Raw genomic sequence first — 18,382 nt, 5'->3', positions numbered from 1 at the left:
ATTTCTCTGAATTTAATGGATCTTGTACTCAAGTAAATTGTTTTTTGTCTTGATATGAGTATCAACATATTTTGTGGCTTCAGATTGGCAAAGATGGTAAGATGTCACTTGGGCTACCTTTGTGATCTGAGCCTTCATAGATAGGGGGGCATCAAAGATCATCCCCCCAAATTGCTGGCTGCAGGTACAGCCATACCTGCACCCTGTCCAGGAAGGGTAAGCAAGCTTTTTGATTCTGCCTCCATCCACCTAGTCAGAGGACCTCCATCTTGGAGGGGTTGAGTTTCAGGCAACTCTGCCTGACCTGATAAATCTAAAAGCACAAAGATAGCCAAACCCCCCTGATCCAACTGGTGCCGAAGATTATCCATCAAGGTGACAACCCCATGGCCAGGACAAAAGCCCTACTGGTAAGAATCAAGGACCGAACCTCCAAGAATGCCAGGAGCTGGTCTGTGGTGGCCACTGTACCAGCTTACCCAGAAACGCTAAATGAGAAATCGAGTGGTAGCTGGTGGGGTACTGTGGATCCAGATGTGGTTTCTTCAAGACAGGGCGAACCACCACCTCCTAAAGCCACATGGTAAACTCTCCAGATGACAATAAGAGGTTGACAAGGTCCCTCATGGGGACAATTTGAGCAGCCAAGAGGGACGGGATCCAGGTGGCAAGTGGTCGCCCACACTGAGCCCACCATCTTGTCCACTTCAGTTAGAGAGAGCAGCCTGAAGGCATCAAATGTCATTCCCTGCAATGGCCATGAAGCTTCCAGTTCATAATCTGTATCAATTGTAGAAGAAATATCATGGCAGAGTGGCAAGACTTTATCTGCAGAAAAGCTCACTAATTCCTCACAGCCCATGTCCAATTTACTAATATTCTAGTGCCCTTCCTTGAGGGCAGTAAGAATCCAAACTACCCTAAGTAATTGTGTCAGGTGAGAGCTTGAGGATGCAAATTCAGTGACATAAAATACAAATTTTGCCACCTTCACCGCCATGCCTTCATAAGCATGCAGTAGGATGTTCTTGTCACTTCGTTGGAAGTTTTCTGCCACGCTTGCTCTTGCCATCTCACTTCCCTCTTCCTCTCATGGAGCTCCCGGGTATACCATGGGGTCTGCTTAAGGCGAGGGTGGAGAGGGAGCTGTGGAGTGATTTCATCAATGGGGGCCCTAAGGCAGGTCTGCCAGTCCTCTGCTAAGGCCGCCAATGAGTCACCAGAGTGCATCGGGTCCCACAGAGCATTCAGGAATCCTTCAGGCTCCATAAGTCTCTGCAGGCGGGCTAAAATATGGTCGTTGCTCAAATGGGGAGGGAGTGGCAACCTAAACTGGGCCTTCAGGGCATGGTAGGCTGACCATGGGATGATGTTACTTGCCACTAGATCCTCCTCTATCCTTGTGCTAAAGAGCAGATTAAGGGTATGGCCAGCCTGATGAATGGAACCAGCAACAAATTGTGAGATCATGAGATCCAGGTCAAGTCTTGGGAAACTGCAATGCCCAGGCAGCCTCCAGCAGGCCTGGCAGGGCATCTGGTGCTGCGTTGGGCACACAGTACACCAACCAGATGGTCAAGTTCTCAACCAATTCCCACACTAGGCTGACACATTCCATCCCTAGGATCAATGGCGGTGGAAAACGGTCACCACTCCCCCTTCCATGGAGCCAAGACTGTTGAAGGACCAAGAACCCAGGCGGGGCCAAATCTTTCAGGGCGACTGTTTGGCCCTCCCACATCAGGTCTACCCCGTGGCCTGCAAAATAATCCTGCAAGGTCGAGGATTAAGTGTACATGAATGTCATATAATTTTATCTACATATTTTTCTGTTAGTCCCAACAAAGATGTGTTTTAAGTACCCCCATGTTACCAACAGCATCAAAGGAAAATTTTATTCACCACTTTTTCATTTTCTTCTTTGGCTTGCTGCTTCAACTCAGTCAACTGCTGCTTCATCTTCTCAAGCTATATAATAAGAAATGTCTATGAGAATTCTGAAAATTAGAAAAAAAACTTTTCTATTAATTTCCTTCTATCAGCAACTAGAAAATCCAGATCTCATTTCTCAAGTCCTGTCCAAGTCATCCCAATAAATATTTAGGGAAAGGCCTAGCTGAGTGGTCAATGTTGGTCTACGTTAGAGAAGCAAAACTCAAGTCTAGCAGCACTGTGAAGACCAACAAGATTTCCAGAGTATAACCTTTTAGGAGTCCCCAAGTAAGCTCTCAAGATCCTCCAAAGCTTTGACTCTCCAAAGCTTATACCTTGGAAATCTTGTTGTTCTTTAATGTGCTGCAGGACTTGAATCTTGCTCTTGTATAAACCTGGCTTGCTCAGGAGTCACTGAGCCTGAAACTGCCTCCAATTCCTCCCTCTGGTGTTACTGGATGTTTTGATAACCTTGTAAAAATAGTACAATGGGAAATTAGTTTGATCTGAAAACCCTACAGCTTGATTCCTGCCATGTGTTGGAGAGAGAGTATATACAGACTGTTAAAACGGTGAAATCTTTCAGAATACTTTGATGCTTGGGAGTGGTGATTCTAATGTTTACTGAAAAAAATGAGGCAGTGTTTAGACAAAGGTTGTGGACAAGACTCTGTAGCCAAGGAAGGATGGCTCTTATGGATTAAATAGAAATGGAAACTACTCTACATGTATGTGATTGGACACATACAAGGTACTTCAAGTGATGAGGGAATAAAATCCAAAGGGCATAAAATACAAAAAATAAAATTGTTAGTCTGTTACTATTTTCATTTCCGAGGTTTCTTCCATTTAGGAGAACCAATTAAGTTGTATATTTGATCTTTTTTTTGCATCTAAATATTTTTCTGTATCCTCCGGACATTCTAAATGTATAAATAGAAGTTGTACGACAAATTTCTATAAATACAATCATTAGTGTAATTTCAGTACTCTATGAATGACAAGTGACATTTTCCTATTTCTCTATGCTAGTTTAAGATTTTGAATAAGATAGGACTGCATAGACAACAAAATGAGGCCTTCAGTTTCAAATGTTTGTCTTCTTCAGGAATTCTTTCTTCTCAATGAGCAAAATAAAGTGCACATTAAAAGCAGACTCATAAGTGAATTATTTTAGCAATATTATATTAACTTATAATGGTACAGTGCATGCCACACCTACCCTAAGATTAAATTCCTAATGGCTTCTGTCTGACAGTGTTAATTTTAAATGGTTTTTATTTTTATTTTTTTTATGGAAAACTTTCACACTGCATGTAGGAAGATCAGAGTAATGGAATAAACAATAGGGACATTCATTTTGTCCCTGAATGCTAGTACCAAATTCATGTAAAAGTCTTCATACTTGACTTCTCTTACTATTTACAGTTGTATAGTACTCGGTGGAGAGAAGGGTCAGCTGACAAATCTGTAGAGCAGCCTTCCTCAACTTTTTTATTGTGAAACCCTGACACGTTTTTCAGGCATCAAGAAACCCCAGAAGTGGTGCAATCATGCAAGAATATGGTTGGGAACCATAGTTATATATACATCCACCTGGTGCTGCAATCCTTCCCACCAGGCCCATCAATGGCCGTTTTGGGAGGGGAGTTGACATGACCATATATAGTCATATCACTTGATAAATGTTTAAGAAATTTAAAAATATATATTAAAAATTAATTGACTCCCACCCCTTTGGGAAACCCTCCCGGGGATATCAAGAAGCCCCAAGGTTTCATCAAATCCTGGTTGAGAAAGCCTGCTGTAGAGAAAACCATCAACTCCACTTGGGGCCGTGCATACAGGGATCACCTGAAGAAGCACAAAAAAGAAATGAATTGGTTTCACTGAAAATAACCACCGCTAATGGGAAGGGAAGCCAGTATTCACACACTTGGCAGCACAGGAGGCCTGAAAAATTGGATATGCAACATGTAACAAAGCGAGGCTATACAAAATAGAAGCATCAGCTATGGCCTCATCTTAGCTCTGAAACACCCACTCCAGTTAGTTTAAGGTGACCAGATTTTAACATTGGTAAAGAGGGCCACCATTAAATGTTTTTTATTTATTCCTTTATTTACATATATATACTGCCCTTTCCCCAGGGGCTCAGGGCAGTTTACATAAAATTAAAAGCACACAATAATCTAAATACACAAGCTAAAATCTAAGTTACTACAGTGACCACTTTCTAGCAAACGATTAAGACTGGACCCCTGTTGACTACCGTGCAGCCAATTACTCGCTAAGGATGGCAGGCCTGCAAGGGAAGGGTCGGCCGGGCCCTGCGCGCTTACCAGCTCCTCCTTGTCTAAATCCTGCTTCTTGAGGAAGGTGATCACCTCCACCGCGTCTTTCTCCAGCTTTCGCTGCTGCCACTCCAGGTCCTCGTTGTTGCGAGCGAGGCGGCGGGCGGCCTCGCGGTACTCTCTGCGGGAGACCTCCGTCACCTCCAGCCTGGCCTCCCATAGCGCCGCCGCCGCTTTCGCCCGGTCGGCCTCGGACTCCTTCTCCAAGCTCTTTACTTCGGGCTTACTCCCCCGGCCGCCGGCCCTGCCCTTCTTGGCCCTACGGGGGGAAACAACACACCGGCCGAGTCGGGGCCCGGGCGAAGGGAGGCCCCGTCCCCTGCAGAGCTGCCCCCGCGCCGGTCCCGCCAATTACCTCCCTTCCTTGGAGCCTTTATCCTTGCCTTTCCCTTTCCCTTTGCCTTTCGCCATGGCAACGCAAGCCGGGCGTCCCCGGGGCTCCTTCCGAAGCGACCCGTCACTATGGAAACCGGACGGCGCGGACTAGTGACGCTGATCGCGCTCGCCGGTGACGCAATGCGCAGTGTGTTGACGTGACACGCGGCACCGGCGAGATGTGGCGGGTAGGGGGCTTGGAGGCGGCGGTGAGTGTGGGGTTGACGTGGGCGAGTGTCGAAGCGTGTTTCTGTCTCCCCCCCTCCCCCCTCCCAAATCTTCCGGGCAGGGGCGAGCTCGGGTCAGCGTTCGCCGGTCCTGCCTTCTGGCTCTCTTCTCGCCTCTCGAGTGCCCTGGTTTGCCTTGGGTTGCTTTGGCGAACCTGCCGCCCCACACAGCTCCCGTTTACGAAGGCTGCACTCGCATGTTTCGGCTTTCCCACCGGAGACTTGTCCTCTGTTTGGGCAGGCTGCATCAAACTCTGGGAAAGCTGTCAGTTGCTTCGTTGGCCCTTGGTCAGTTCTGCAAATGCCCCTGCCCGTGCCTAAGCAGTGGGTTCAACGTCAGAAAAATACGTGATTTCATGAATCACAGATTCCTCTGTTGGATTTCTGGATTAGTCTTGGAAAAAGCATGGTCTCTTCCCTCACGCTCCAGTTGTGCCTAGTGTGGTGTAGTGTTCCAGGAGTGCTCTGGGGTAGACTTTTCCAGGTGGCTGATGTTGAATTGGTGCAGTGCCAACTGTTACAGTGTGACATAACTGGGTGAGTAAAGCATACTTCTCCATTTCTCCCAGGCATGCTTGGCTCTGTGCCTTTCCCCCTCAGTGAACATTCACTTTAGTAAATAATTTTCTGCAGCGCTCATGTGCCCTTGAACCCGGTATGACTCAAGTAAAAACTGGATTTAGATAAACTTTATTATTTGTTTGAGTTAAATGATAATCCCATGTTTGCAGAGAGGGATTGCTTCCACGTTTAAACCACAATGCTTACGTTAGATTCAGATGAGATAAAATAAAATCAGAGTCCAGTAGCACCTTTAAGACCAACAAAGATTTATTCAAAGTGTGAGCTTTCGAGTGCAAGCACTGTCCCTCAGACTGTAATATAATTAATACATAAGACTTATTAGCTGCAAAGAAGACTAGGAAAGGGGTAAGTGCAGATGTAGTGACTTGTTTTGTGGCTACCTGGCTAGGGAACTTACTGTGGGGAAGGAATCTGGAGTATATAAACTTATGGCTAGAGATTTGGCATGATTTTAACATATTAATTTCTGCTACCATTAGATAACACCAAGTTGGCAAAATGATATATTGACTGTTGATTTGCTCTTGCTTTTTTCCTCCATTCTAATTAGAAATTATGGGGATTTTTTTCAATGGAAACCACCAAGACAATTCCTCATAATCTTGGCTACTGCAATGGTGTTTTCTTTGCTTCAGCAACATCTATTTTGATATCTGGCACCTGCCTGTCTTTTTCCTGTTCCTTGTTTCATGGTCCCGACTTTCATATTTATGCTAGATGTATTAAATTATTTTTCTCAATTTTTCAATCTGTTATCTTCAACTTAATTTTCTCTCATCTATCTTGCCTCTGTCTAGTACACTTTCATTTTCCCCTTACTCCAGGGAGTTGAGAACATGTATGTGATTTTCCTGACTCATTTTATCTTCAAAACAATTATTTAAGAAGGAATGATTGAGCTGAAGGCACTCAGCAAACTTTTTGACAGAATGCAGATTTGAAGCCTCATCTCCCAGGTTCAAGCTCAGCACTTCAACCTTTACACCATGTTGGCTTCTGTATTCTCTTTATAAGAATCTCATACTTCTGCCAACTTATGTGAGCCCTGTACCACCTTTCCTTCCACTATTCATTGAGCCCCTCACTTCCTATTTAATGAAATCTCATTTATTTCCTCAAATAATTTTCTCTTTTGTATTTTCATTTTTTTCCTTCAATTGAGGGGATTTTTTTTGGCCTTAATCATTGACTCTTAATCATTGACTATATATGTCCAGGTTCTATAAGCACTCTGTTATTGAAACCCCAATTCTAAAATACATTTATTTGAGCCTGAGCCCTATTGAATTCAGTGATGCTTATTTTCATGTAAAGTTTTTTATGAATGAAGTCTACATTATGAGTTTTCTGGGGTGCTAATTTATCTACTATTCTTTGTTTTAGAAATCTGTGAGTTACTTTTCAGCTAAAATTTCCCTGTTTACAAATATTTCTTGGTTTTTGTTGTATTTTGGTGGAATTATGTATCTAGTGTCACCTAATACACAAAGAATTATATTCAGTACTGGGAAATTATTAGCTTTCTTTGCTACTGTATTGTCCTGTTTAGGTAGGTACACATTTTATTTCAGATTCTCAGTCTAAGGTATCGTACAAAGAAGCTACGAGCAGGAAAAAGGAGAACAATGTATTCTGCTCTGAGTTCCTTGGAAGAACTGAGCTTACCAACATACCGAATATCTTTCATATATTTAAGACAGTGGAGATTTCACCCTATTTCTCTCTAGCTTTTGGTATTGTTATACTGAGTCATTTACAATGTCAACTGTTACAAAGGCTCTATGAAGTCCATGGCAGTTTGACTAGGCCACAGTTGTAATGTATATGAAACATTTAAAGTTTCTATGTGATCTGTTTATTAACATGAATGTTATTTACATTTGAAACTATTAGTTTTGTTCTGTTAGTGACTAAAGGGTTCTATACATATATATACACACAAAGGACTGGGAAAGCATATGATTCTTCTGAGTTATGTGATGAAAGAAGGAAGAGAATTAAGTTAAATAATTAAGGCAGCAATCCTAAGCAAATCTACTCAGAAATAAGTCTTGTTTTATTGAGTAGAGTTTATTCCCAGGAAAGGACTACAGCCTCAATACCTGAACTATTCAAATGAGTAGCCGTGTTGGTCTGAAGTAGCACAATAAAATCAGTCCAGTAGCACCTTTAAGACCAACAAAGGTTTATTCAAGGCGTGAGCTTTTGTGTGCAAGCACCCTTCCCTGTCATGTAAGAAGATCATAGTCTGACGAAGGGTGCTTACACTCGAAAGCTCACATCTTGAATAAATTTTTGTTGGTCTTAAAGGTGCTGCTGGACTCTGATGTTATTGTACCTGAACTATGTTACCCTCAGGTATAGTAACTGGCTCAAGATGAACTAGTTGGACTCTTTGAGACTCTGTGCTATGTACAGAGTTGACTCCAGCTCTCCAGTCTTTTTCTGGTACCTTCTGCTGAGGTGTAAGATGGCTCCAAGGCTTGGAAGGCTGGAAGAGGGTCCCACCAGGCATGGACATTAGCTTTTTCAGTTACTGCAGATTCTTTGGGTAGGGAGCAGAGCAATAAACCTGCATACCTGGTACTTTTGATTAACCAGCAACCCCAAATTTGTATGAGTGGTGGATAATAGATTTTTTATTGTAGTTCAGATATTTGGACCTACTTGTCATGATTGACAGTATAATTATGCTTTCACAGGAATCTTGATATGCAGAATACATTAGCCAGTACTTTCTCTGAATTTTTCCTGCACTTCTTGTGGTTGTTCAGTGGCACTACTACCTGTGGTGGTTTATGCACCTTCTGTTTGGGGTGTCCCTCTTACCTGATGTGGAAATAACAGTTGTTGTTACACAGGATAGCAGTATCTATATGAAAATATTGCTATTCTTACACTGTCCCAGTTGTGCTAGCTACTGGAAAAGTTCAGGATTCAGTTCTTTACATGCTATGTAAGCTTGGACTTATGCAAGATTTAAAGATTTTTTAGACACATTATTGCCACTTTATTTTGGCACAGTATAATCTAGATTTTGTTGGGCCAAAAGCCCGTCAGTCTGCTTATCAAACTAGCTGAATACTGTTGGGTGAGGATGGGTGAGAGGCGTCAGCAGTTTAGTAACTGTCCCTGTAATAGTGACTTGACACTTTTCTTATCTGAAGGAATATGTTGTCCTGCTGTTAATCCACAATATCAATTTGAATGTAGGTGAAAACAGGACATAGGTTTAAAGGTTAATTTGCCTGTTGTAACTAGAGAAACGGAACAAGAGACAGAGGGCAGGTACATATTCTGAGAGGAAACTAGCATTAAATTTGAAATGGGAGCAGATGAAAGCGTGAGCTGATGGGTCCACATGCCAAATACTGATTATACATTGGTGGACAGATATAATTAGTGGGTTGAGAATACAGGTAATGAAATCATTAAATGTTGAATGGCTGAGGCATAAAGTCGACTCTGGCAGTTTAGGAATTGGGTGAAGCTTGCTGGAGGCAGGAAGAAGAAGAGTTGGTTCTCATATGCTGCTTTACCCAAAGGAGTCTCAAAGCAGCTTACGTTCGCCTTCCCTTTCCTCTCCCTACAACAGATATCCTGTGAGGTAGGTGAGGCTGAGACAGCCCTGATCTTACTGCTTGGTCAGATCAGCTTTATCAGTGCTGTGGGGAGCCCAGGGTCACACAGCTGATTGCATGTGGGGGGAAATGCAGAATTGAACCCGGCTCGCCAGAAAGTCTGCACTTTTAACCACTACACTAAGCTGGCTCTTTGTGATCTGTTTTTTAACGTGAATGAACAGGCAAGGATCTGTAAAGTACCTTTGAGTATGGAGATGGGGACCCAAAATTAGGAGAAACAAACTGGTAAAGCAGGGGGATTGGGGATCTTGAGTGAAAAGAGATATCTTTTATTTATTTTATTATTTATTATTTATTTTAGGATTTGTATACTCATGACTAGTCATGTATATTTGGTTTGTGTGCAAACCACTTCAACATGGTTGGTACTTTGAAAATCAGTGTTATCTTACTCCTGCTTAAATATATAGTGAAAATGCGGTTGAGACATTTCATTGCATTTGATATTTCAGCAGAAATTTTACTGTGTGCGCTTTCCTGGTTGATTTTGGGATCTTATTATTTATGTTATTTATTTATTATTCTATCCACATTTTGTGATGTGCTGTTGATGTGCTGTAACCAAACAAAGTTTGGATGGGGTCAATTGTTGCAAAATTGTTTGCATCTGATTTGGAAGTGAATAATCCTATAGAATAATCCTAGAGAAGTAAGTCAGAGTACAACCATAGAAAACTGCATATTTCCATGTTGCTTATCCAGAAGCAATACATCATTCTACTGCTAACACCAGTGCCACTTGGAATGGCATGTTTCCACCCCCCACCCCCCAATATACTGGTTGTTCAAAGCAGCTGCCAGCAGCAGGAAATTAAATTCTTATTGTCCATCGCTGTGAATGACCTTTGTGTTCTCAGCCTGCTCAGTCTTCCAAATGTGACAATTAGGTCACATAAACCTTGGCCTGATTATCTCTTGGCTGACTTACGGAATGCATGAATGATACTGATATTATTGATCTCCTCATTGTCTTGAAGCTGTATATTTGGAAACTGAGTGGTATGTAGGGAGGGAATATCATGCATGTCTATAGAATAAAGTTAAACAAATTTAAAATGGATTCAAAACAGCAGCCTTTAATAACAAAGTTAAACTACCAAGGTTCTTTCTGTAGTTTGAAGTAGGCTGAGCTATGCCTGTCTTTGTGGGAGGATCAGCCTTCAAAGATATGGCTAGCTTAGCCTTGTTAAACTTTTGCTACCACTTTATTTATATGTATTACATTTATATACTGTCCTCTTCCAGGAACTTCTAGAACTCTTCAAATCCTGATTCCCACAGCTTCTCTTCAAGGCTCCCAGTCACGATGGCACTTCCCTGGATCACAGTCATTACCTTTCTTGTGCTTTCTTCCATTTACTGCATTGTTTCTCATCAAGACCCAGAGATGTGGTACCAAAACCTCTTCCCACCTAAGGTGTGTCCTGCCAATGCCAGCAGGGATACTTATTATGGTATCATGTTTGATGCAGGAAGCACAGGGACACGAATTCATATTTACACCTTTGTTCAAAGAAGCCCAGGTAAGATCATATGGGAAGGTTGATGAGCAGATATATTTCTCAAGAGTATGCCATGGAGCTCTTGGATCATAAGTGTTGGCTAATCTCAAAATCAGTCACCTTTTCAGAACCCAAGAGTTGAAGAACAGGCTGGAACACTTCTGCAACAAGATCTTAAATCTTTTATTCTCAGAGTGAGGTTCTCTTAAGGTTGGGAACTGGAAACTTATAAGCTTTTTACTTGGATGACCTTTTTTGTTCAATCAGTTTTGACCTATTTTGTAAGTTTACTTTTGTTGCAGTTCAGTGGGGTTGTCTGCTTCTTATCTTTCTTTGAGAAGGTTACCCATTGAAGGCTTTAGACTGGTAGCTTTTAGTTTGAAATACTTTGGAGCAGATTTGAGTTTCATAAGGATAGAAACATGATCGTGGTATGAAGCATAGCTCTATGATCCTTGTTATATCAGTTTTTGAATTGCTAGGAGAATGTCTGTTGACTATAAAATAACCCACAAAGCTGTGTTCTCAGAGCAGCCATAGAAAGCAGCCTTGTTTCACAGGCTGTAGGAATGGGAAAATTTGGATGGATAACATGACAGGAAATGACACTTTAACTAGTTTAAGCTTGTTCCAAATCAGCATTTTCTGTCCTAAAGCATTGATTGTTATAACAGCTGCTTTATTTATTTGTCATTTATTACAGAAAAGCCTCCAGAATTAGAAGGGGAAATCTTTGAATCAATCAAGCCAGGTCTCTCAGCTTATGCAGATCAACCTTGGAAAGTAAGACATTATGTTGGATGCCTGTGTTTCTGTGGCTTCTTCCTTGCTCTTTCCTCATTCTAGATGGAGTTGATATAATTCGGAAAAGAAAGACAAATATAAAGAAAACGTAATATAAGGACAGGGTAGGACAAGGAATAGGCACAGTGTTCACAACTAGGGTAGGTTTTGAGGAAGGGGTTGAAGGAAACTAGAAAAGAAATTGAAAGATGCTTGAAAACTGCCCCTTTGCCTAACACAACTGAGCCATTAATTTCTTGGTTTGTGCCCATTTTCAGGGTGCAGAATCTGTCAGAAGACTGTTAGAAATGGCCCAAGAAGCTGTGCCACCTAGCCATTGGAAGAAGACCCCAGTGGTATTGAAAGCCACAGCTGGTCTGCGGCTGTTAGCAGAGCACAAAGCCCAGGCTCTGCTCTCAGAGGTAAGGCTCAGTTGTATTTAGTGAGTAGAAGATGCAAAATCCAAATAGAAAAACCAGTTCTGGAGAATGCAGAGTGATTACATAGTGATTTTTGGTGTTTTGGTTGGTCTTAATAGAAAATAATTGACAGAGCAGGGGTGGCCAAACTGCAACTATCCAGATGTTTGTGGACTACAGTTCCCATGATTTCCTGCCAACTGGTCATCCTGGCAGGGGGCTCATGGAATTGTAGTCATGCACATCTGGAAAGCTGCAATTTGGCCACCCCTGGTGTAAAAGTAATGACTTTATTAATGATCTCTTATTTTCTTGCTTGGGTGGGTATGTTTATCATTACTTAGCCTCTAGGTTTTTGTGTTTTGTGAGGTTTTTTTTTTTTTAATATGGTACTTGGCTTACATAAGAACTTGGAAATCTATATACTCTAAGCCCCCATATGCAGATAGCTAAATCCATGAATCAGGGCCACACAGAGCTTAAAGAGATTTCTCTGCAAACTTGGGACACGCTCTAGAAAAATCTGAAAATTTTAAAAAATCACCCCCAAAAGTAAAGTAGTATTTTCTGTACAAGTCCTCAAGGCCATCTCTATTGGGGATTCAATGGTGATGGTGGGAGAAGAGCCACAGTGGGTGAAGCTGGGAGCTGCTCTGGGCTTCTTGATATCACCTGTGATGGTGGGAAATGTTCAGGGAATTGCAGCTGGCTTAGCGGCAGAGGTCGCATGGAGGCCTGGCAGTAGGATCTTTGTGGGTAGAGAGGCTTCAGGAACAGCCAAGGGCCCAGTGGCAGAGTCATGACAGGTTCACCAGCATCAAGGGCGGGGGGGGGGGGGGGAGTATGGCAGCCTGTCAGCAGTGGCTGCAACAGTGTTTGGGGCAGGTGTATGAGGGAAACTTTCCCTCTACAATCTGAATGTTGTGGGTTCTATAGTAATTGTTAGTGGGCTTTGCCTTCATAAGGGTAGGGAATCAGTAGCAGCAAATAGCCCTGGTGTTGCTTTCAGTATCTAGAGGTTAAGTGACAAACATTAAACTTGCCTCTAGCTTTACTTAGGAAAGAAAAGTTGTGACATATTTCAGTTCAGTTCCTGGTTCCAAATTAAAGGAACCTAACCCCATTTTTCTTTTTCAGGTCAGGTTGGTCTTTGAAGAATCACCATTTCTAGTTCCCACTGATAGTGTTAGCATCATGGATGGAACTTATGAAGGTGGGTTCTAGAGGGGAGAAATGAGACTGGGGTAACTCAGAGAAAAAGGAGAACTGACTCTCAGAGCTGACTGAAAGGTAAAAATATTCCTTCAGCTGCTCTCAGGATGTTAAAAACAGCAATATCCATTTAGACCCAAAGATTATTTCATTTCTTAGTGGGTTTCCTATAGAGGAAAGCAAAGGACCTCCTTAGTCACACTGTTACCCAAAATAGGCAGTCTCAGGTTAGGTCGGGGAAATTAGGTTGGCGACAGAGAGAGAGGCAGATAATATCTCCATCTATGGAGATTCGTCCCCATGAGAACCAGGCTGATATTTATAGGAAAGGTTTTTATTGAAGGAAATGAAAAACATGATAAAACAAGGATGCACACAGCAAACACAAGAGCTAACTAGGAGAACCACGGTGGAAAAGGGAAAGGATTGTAGGAATGGGTGATAATTATCTTAAAGAGGCCTGCGTCAGAGTTGAAGAGGACATTACCAGCTTTTGGAGAAGCGAGAGAGAGCGTCCACATGCAAGTAGGAGTGTGAGGGGGATCCAAGAAAACACACATACATTGTTGAGGCAGCAGACTGAAAAATCTATAGAGCAAAACCTATCCTGGGGCGGGTTGATGCTCTGCCAGAGAAGGTAGACAAAGAGATGGGAGAGATTTGATGGCCCTGGGTTGGAAGAGGATAGAGAAGGTGAATAGACTTCGGCATTGTTTAATCACTGCTTAATCAAGGGTAATGTGTGAAGGGGAAGGCATGCTTGGGTGTTGAAGAGATTATTCTTGAATGTGTGATCTGTTGTTTTGAGTCATGCATCTCTCCAGGGCGAGGAGGAGGCAGTAGCCAGCCAGCTGCTCTGACTCATGCCCCAGGCCTCTGCCTAATTGGCAGCCATTTGGGATCCACTTTGGCCCCAGCAGTGCCCTGTACTTAAGGTATTGGGGTGATGTTTAGAGGGCTGTTTCGGATTTTGTAGCCTATAAACTGCCCCTCAGCAGGAGGAGTCTGACTGCTAACAACAACTAGTGAGACTTCTTAAAATAGTACCAGGTGAAAAGTATATGCCCATTAGCCATGTTAACTACAGAGTTCTAGCTGGAACAAGCCTGGGCAAATTCAGAACAACCAAACTCGTGTCTGTTATCTCAGTTGAAGCTTGGTACCCAGATAAATGGTTGGATTATTTTTAATTGTATGTTGCAATATAACCCACATGTACCATGCAAATGATGCAATTATTATTTCAAAGATGACCTCAAAAGATTGATAGGAGATACAAAAAATAAAATATTGGATATTTGGAGGGAATTAAAGTCTTAAACCTTCAAAGAAAACTGGAAAAAGGGAGAAATGTCCCAGATGCCTGTTCAAATATCTGGATGGGGAATTAAATCAAATTCTATTTGGATAAATATGGTTGATAAGCAGAAAACAGGTGGAGACAAATCAGTTCCAATCGACTGTTTTTGTGCATTGCATTTAATATCTAAACATGGGGAAAGTTTCAGGAGCTTTTTCTTGCTTCTTGCAGGTATTCTAGCCTGGATCACTGTGAACTTTTTGACAGGTAATTGTCAGTACATAATTCAGTTTTAAGTTGGATAAAGCCTATTCTGTAAATGCTGATTGTGTCACCTGAGGGATACTAGCCTTCAAGAACCAGTGTGGCTTAGTGGTTAAGGGAGTCGGACTAGTATCTGGAAGACCCAGGTTCAAATCTGCACTCATGCTGTGGGTGTTCACTGGGTGACCTTGGGCAGGTCACACTCTTTTAGCCTCACCTATCTTACACAGTTTTTGTGAGGATAAAATGGAGGAGAGGAGAATGATGTCAGCTGCTTTGGGTTCCCAATGGGGAGAAAGGAGGCATATAAATGAATTGAGTAAATGAGTACATCTGCTACAGTATCATATGATTCTGCTGCAACCCAGCCAGAGCTATGAAGAAACTGCAGGGACATGTGGGCAGTCTTTGAACTTCTTCAATAATATTTGTAGGGCAGCTGTATGGACGGAACATGCAGACTGTGGGGACCTTGGACCTGGGAGGAGCGTCGACCCAGATTACATTCTTGCCACAACTAGAGGTGATCAGTGAGTTTAATTCAATATATTTCTGGATTATTGTAACTTTGGTTAATAGATATTTGTTAGCTGGTTTTTCTTTACCTTCAATGTTCTTGTTTAGGTTGGTAGACTCGACCAGGATTTTAAAACAACATTATAAAAAATGCAAAATTAAATACATGGTACAGAAATTAGCATACTGAACATGGATGATTTATGTTGGGCCAAACATACTCTTAGCCTAGCCTGCTATAAACGAAGAGCTGGAAACCATAGGCTGTTCTGAGTTCCTTGGTGGAAATGTGGAATTAAAATGTATTAAAATAAATAATATAATGTATCTTTGTTGCTTTCCAAACTCTAAGCCATTACCTTTTTAAAGTAGCGCACCGATCCAAACATTCAGGCTTGTTTGGGTTTCTTGGCTATCAGCCTGTTATTACATTTTTATCCCACTCTTCCTCCAAGGATCGCACATGGTTCTCCCTTCCTCCATATGGAGGCCATGACTCAGTGGTTGAGCACTTTTAAAATGTCCTAGGTTCAATCCCTGGCATCTCTAGTTAACAGGATCAAGTTGTAGGTAGTGTGAAAGATCTCCATCTGAGACCCTGGAGAGTTGTGGGCAGTCTGCATAGACAGTGCTGACCTTGATGTGCTAACAGCCTGATTCAGTACCAGGCAGCTTCATGACTTTATGTAACTTACACAACTACTCTAGGATTAGGCTAAGAGGGTATGACTGGCTAAGGTCTACCACATAGGCTCTATCCGAGGAGCAGAGAGAATGCTTCTTAGGCTTAGCTGCATTGGTGGCTGGAGAAACTAGGTAAGAATATAGTCATAAATATATAGCCTAGCATGACTTTTGCACTCCCCAGTATTTGAGAACTGATGTGTATGATAAAGTATTTTGTGGAAGTCTCATCACAGGGTTCTAGGGGCAAGAACTGTTTAGAACTGATTTACCATTGCCTTATTCTGCACAGTACTAACCAGGTTTAGCTGTAATGTCTGTGCTGTTGTCTATGAAAGATCCTCCACCAGGATCACCTTCCACTACTGCCGCTGCACAGTAGGTACCCTTCGAGCATTCTTCTGCCCCCCATTGCCATTGGAACTATTCATTCTCTTCTGCTGATGAGGCCATTGATCCCTGAACGAGACATCCAAGACTGCAGCAATTAAAGTGATGCTCAAAAGACTGTTTCATTTATGGAATGTGGCATGTGCCAGGGGTTCAAGCTAGATTCAGAAAAGGCAGAAACACTAGCGATCATGTAGCATATTTAGATTGATTACTGGAGCATACAAGAGAATTTCAGAGGAAAATCAGCTTGTGTTTCATAGATCAAAGCAGAACTTTTGACTGTGTAGATCATATCAATCAGTCATTTTATGACATATAAAACAGATTGTGTGGCTCAAAAAGCTGTGGTTGGGTTTAAAGGAAATGGGTGTGCCTCACCATCTGATTGTTTTGATGTACAACTGGATAAGAGGCCACTTTTAGGACAGAATACAGAGAAACAGAGTGGTTTCCAGTTGGCAAAGGTGTCAGACAAGGATACATTTTATCTCCCTGCTTTTTTAATCTACATGCAGAACATATATTATATGTAGAATATATCATAAGGAAAACTGGATTAGATTTAGATGACGGTAATAGTGAAAAGTGGTGGAAGGAACATTAAGAATTTGAGATATACATATGGGATCACATTATTGGCAGAAAACAGTGAAGACTTGGAATGACTACTGCTGCAGGTTAAAGGAGAAATTGCTGAAGAATTACAGCTGAACATCAAGAAGACAAAAGTTATGACTATTGGGGGTTACACAACATTAAGGCTGATAAGATTTTCTGTTCCTTGACTCCATTTTCAACCTGCACCCAAGAAATCAGGAGACAGAGATTGGGAAGGGCAACTATCAAGGAGCTAGAGAATATCCTTGTCTGTAAAAATGTATCACTGGTGACCAAGGTCAGGTTAATTCCTGACAATATTCTCCACTATTAAATATGGGTGTGAAAGCTGAACAATGAAGAAAGCTGACAGAAAGAAAGATGATTCCATTGAAATGTGGTGTTAGAGGAGAGTTTTATGGATACTGTGGACCACCAAAAAGACAAATAAGTAGGTTCTAGACCAAATCAAGCCTGAACTCTCTCTAGAAGCTAAAATTACTAAACTGGGAATACAAAGGTTACTGGAAAATACAAGAATGCTAGGGAAAGTTTAAGGCAGCAGAAAAAGAGAAAGAAGTGTTGGTTTTATACCCCGCTTTTTGCAGCTCTAAGGAGTCTCAAAGCAGCTTACAATCGCCTTCCCTTCCACTCCCAACAACAGGTAGGTTGTTAGGTAGGTGAAGCTGTGGGAGCTCTGACAGAACTGCTCTATTGGGACTGTGACTAGCTTAAGGACACCCAGCTGGCTGTATTTGGGGGAGTGGTGAATCAAACCCCGCTCTCCGGATTAGAAGCCACTGCTGTTCGCCACTGCACCAAGGAAGAAACAACATGAGATGTATTGACTCAGTCAAGGAAGTCATGGCCTTCAGTTTGCAAGACCTGAGAGTGCCTATTCAGGGTAGGACATTTTGGAGGTTATTAATTCATAGGGCTGCACTTAACACACATACTTTGTGGAGGTAGCCATGCTATAAATCAGAATTATTTTTGCTGTTGCAGAAAGGCAGTCTTCAATGTTGGTATACCTGTTTACATAATCTATATGAAAATCAACAAGTTTCTGATCTGTTTTCATAGGAAATAAACTTTTTTTCTTATCCAAACTTTAGGGTACTCTGGAACAAACACCAATGGATTTCCTTACCTCATTTGAAATGTTCAACAGCACTTACAAGCTGTACACACACAGGTAAGTTGAGATGTCCCCCGACAAACAGCTGTTTTTCAATTAATCTTTAAACTCATTGTGGCAGCATATGTCTTAAAAACCATGTACAGATTCAAAGCCAGTATCCTTTGTGGATTATCGGAGTTATTTAAAAATAGGTATCATCTATTGCAATATAACAGTATTCGCGTTACAATAAACAGTCACTTGCTAGCATTTCATATCTGAGGTTCAGCAAGTGGGAGATTATTTCAGCAAAATTCATGCTTCTACGTAGGCTGCAATCTAGTCTTTCACAAATGGGATAGAATATTATTCACATATTTGTACATATGCCTTACCCTGAATCACAATGCTAGGCCATCGCATTCAGAATCCTCTACACTTATTGGCAGCAGCTGTCTTTAGTGCCTGGGGCAGT

At 41.9% G+C, this 18,382-nt stretch overlaps 2 protein-coding genes across 9 annotated transcripts in view; one reads left to right on the top strand and one right to left on the bottom strand.

Annotated features, from left to right (window-relative positions):
- BBOF1 (basal body orientation factor 1) overlaps positions 1-4,825 on the bottom strand; it is a 16,537-nt gene extending 11,712 nt beyond the window's left edge. The window contains exons 1-3 of the mRNA XM_077323191.1: positions 4,642-4,825; positions 4,275-4,545; positions 1,903-1,968 (exon numbers count right to left, since the gene is read on the bottom strand). Of these exons, the coding sequence (XP_077179306.1) occupies positions 1,903-1,968; positions 4,275-4,545; positions 4,642-4,697 (393 nt within the window). The 5' untranslated portion in view covers positions 4,698-4,825. The remainder of the gene's footprint in view (positions 1-1,902; positions 1,969-4,274; positions 4,546-4,641) is intronic.
- Positions 4,787-18,382, top strand: part of ENTPD5 (ectonucleoside triphosphate diphosphohydrolase 5 (inactive)) — a 26,669-nt gene continuing 13,073 nt past the window's right edge. For 4 of the 8 annotated variants that reach the window (XM_077323209.1, XM_077323208.1, XM_077323207.1 and 1 more), the window contains exons 1-8: positions 5,660-5,818; positions 10,363-10,640; positions 11,323-11,402; positions 11,681-11,824; positions 12,959-13,034; positions 14,565-14,600; positions 15,032-15,120; positions 17,903-17,982. In XM_077323209.1, coding sequence (XP_077179324.1) covers positions 10,424-10,640; positions 11,323-11,402; positions 11,681-11,824; positions 12,959-13,034; positions 14,565-14,600; positions 15,032-15,120; positions 17,903-17,982 — 722 coding nt within the window. In that variant the 5' untranslated portion in view covers positions 5,660-5,818; positions 10,363-10,423. The other 4 variants (XM_077323202.1, XM_077323203.1, XM_077323206.1 and 1 more) reach the window with 4 other exon arrangements.

The sequence above is a fragment of the Paroedura picta genome, chromosome 2 (genome assembly GCF_049243985.1).
Source record: "Paroedura picta isolate Pp20150507F chromosome 2, Ppicta_v3.0, whole genome shotgun sequence".
NCBI lineage: Eukaryota > Metazoa > Chordata > Lepidosauria > Squamata > Gekkonidae > Paroedura > Paroedura picta.
Note: the sequence above shows the minus strand (reverse complement) of the source record. Positions and strands in the feature narration are given on the sequence as shown.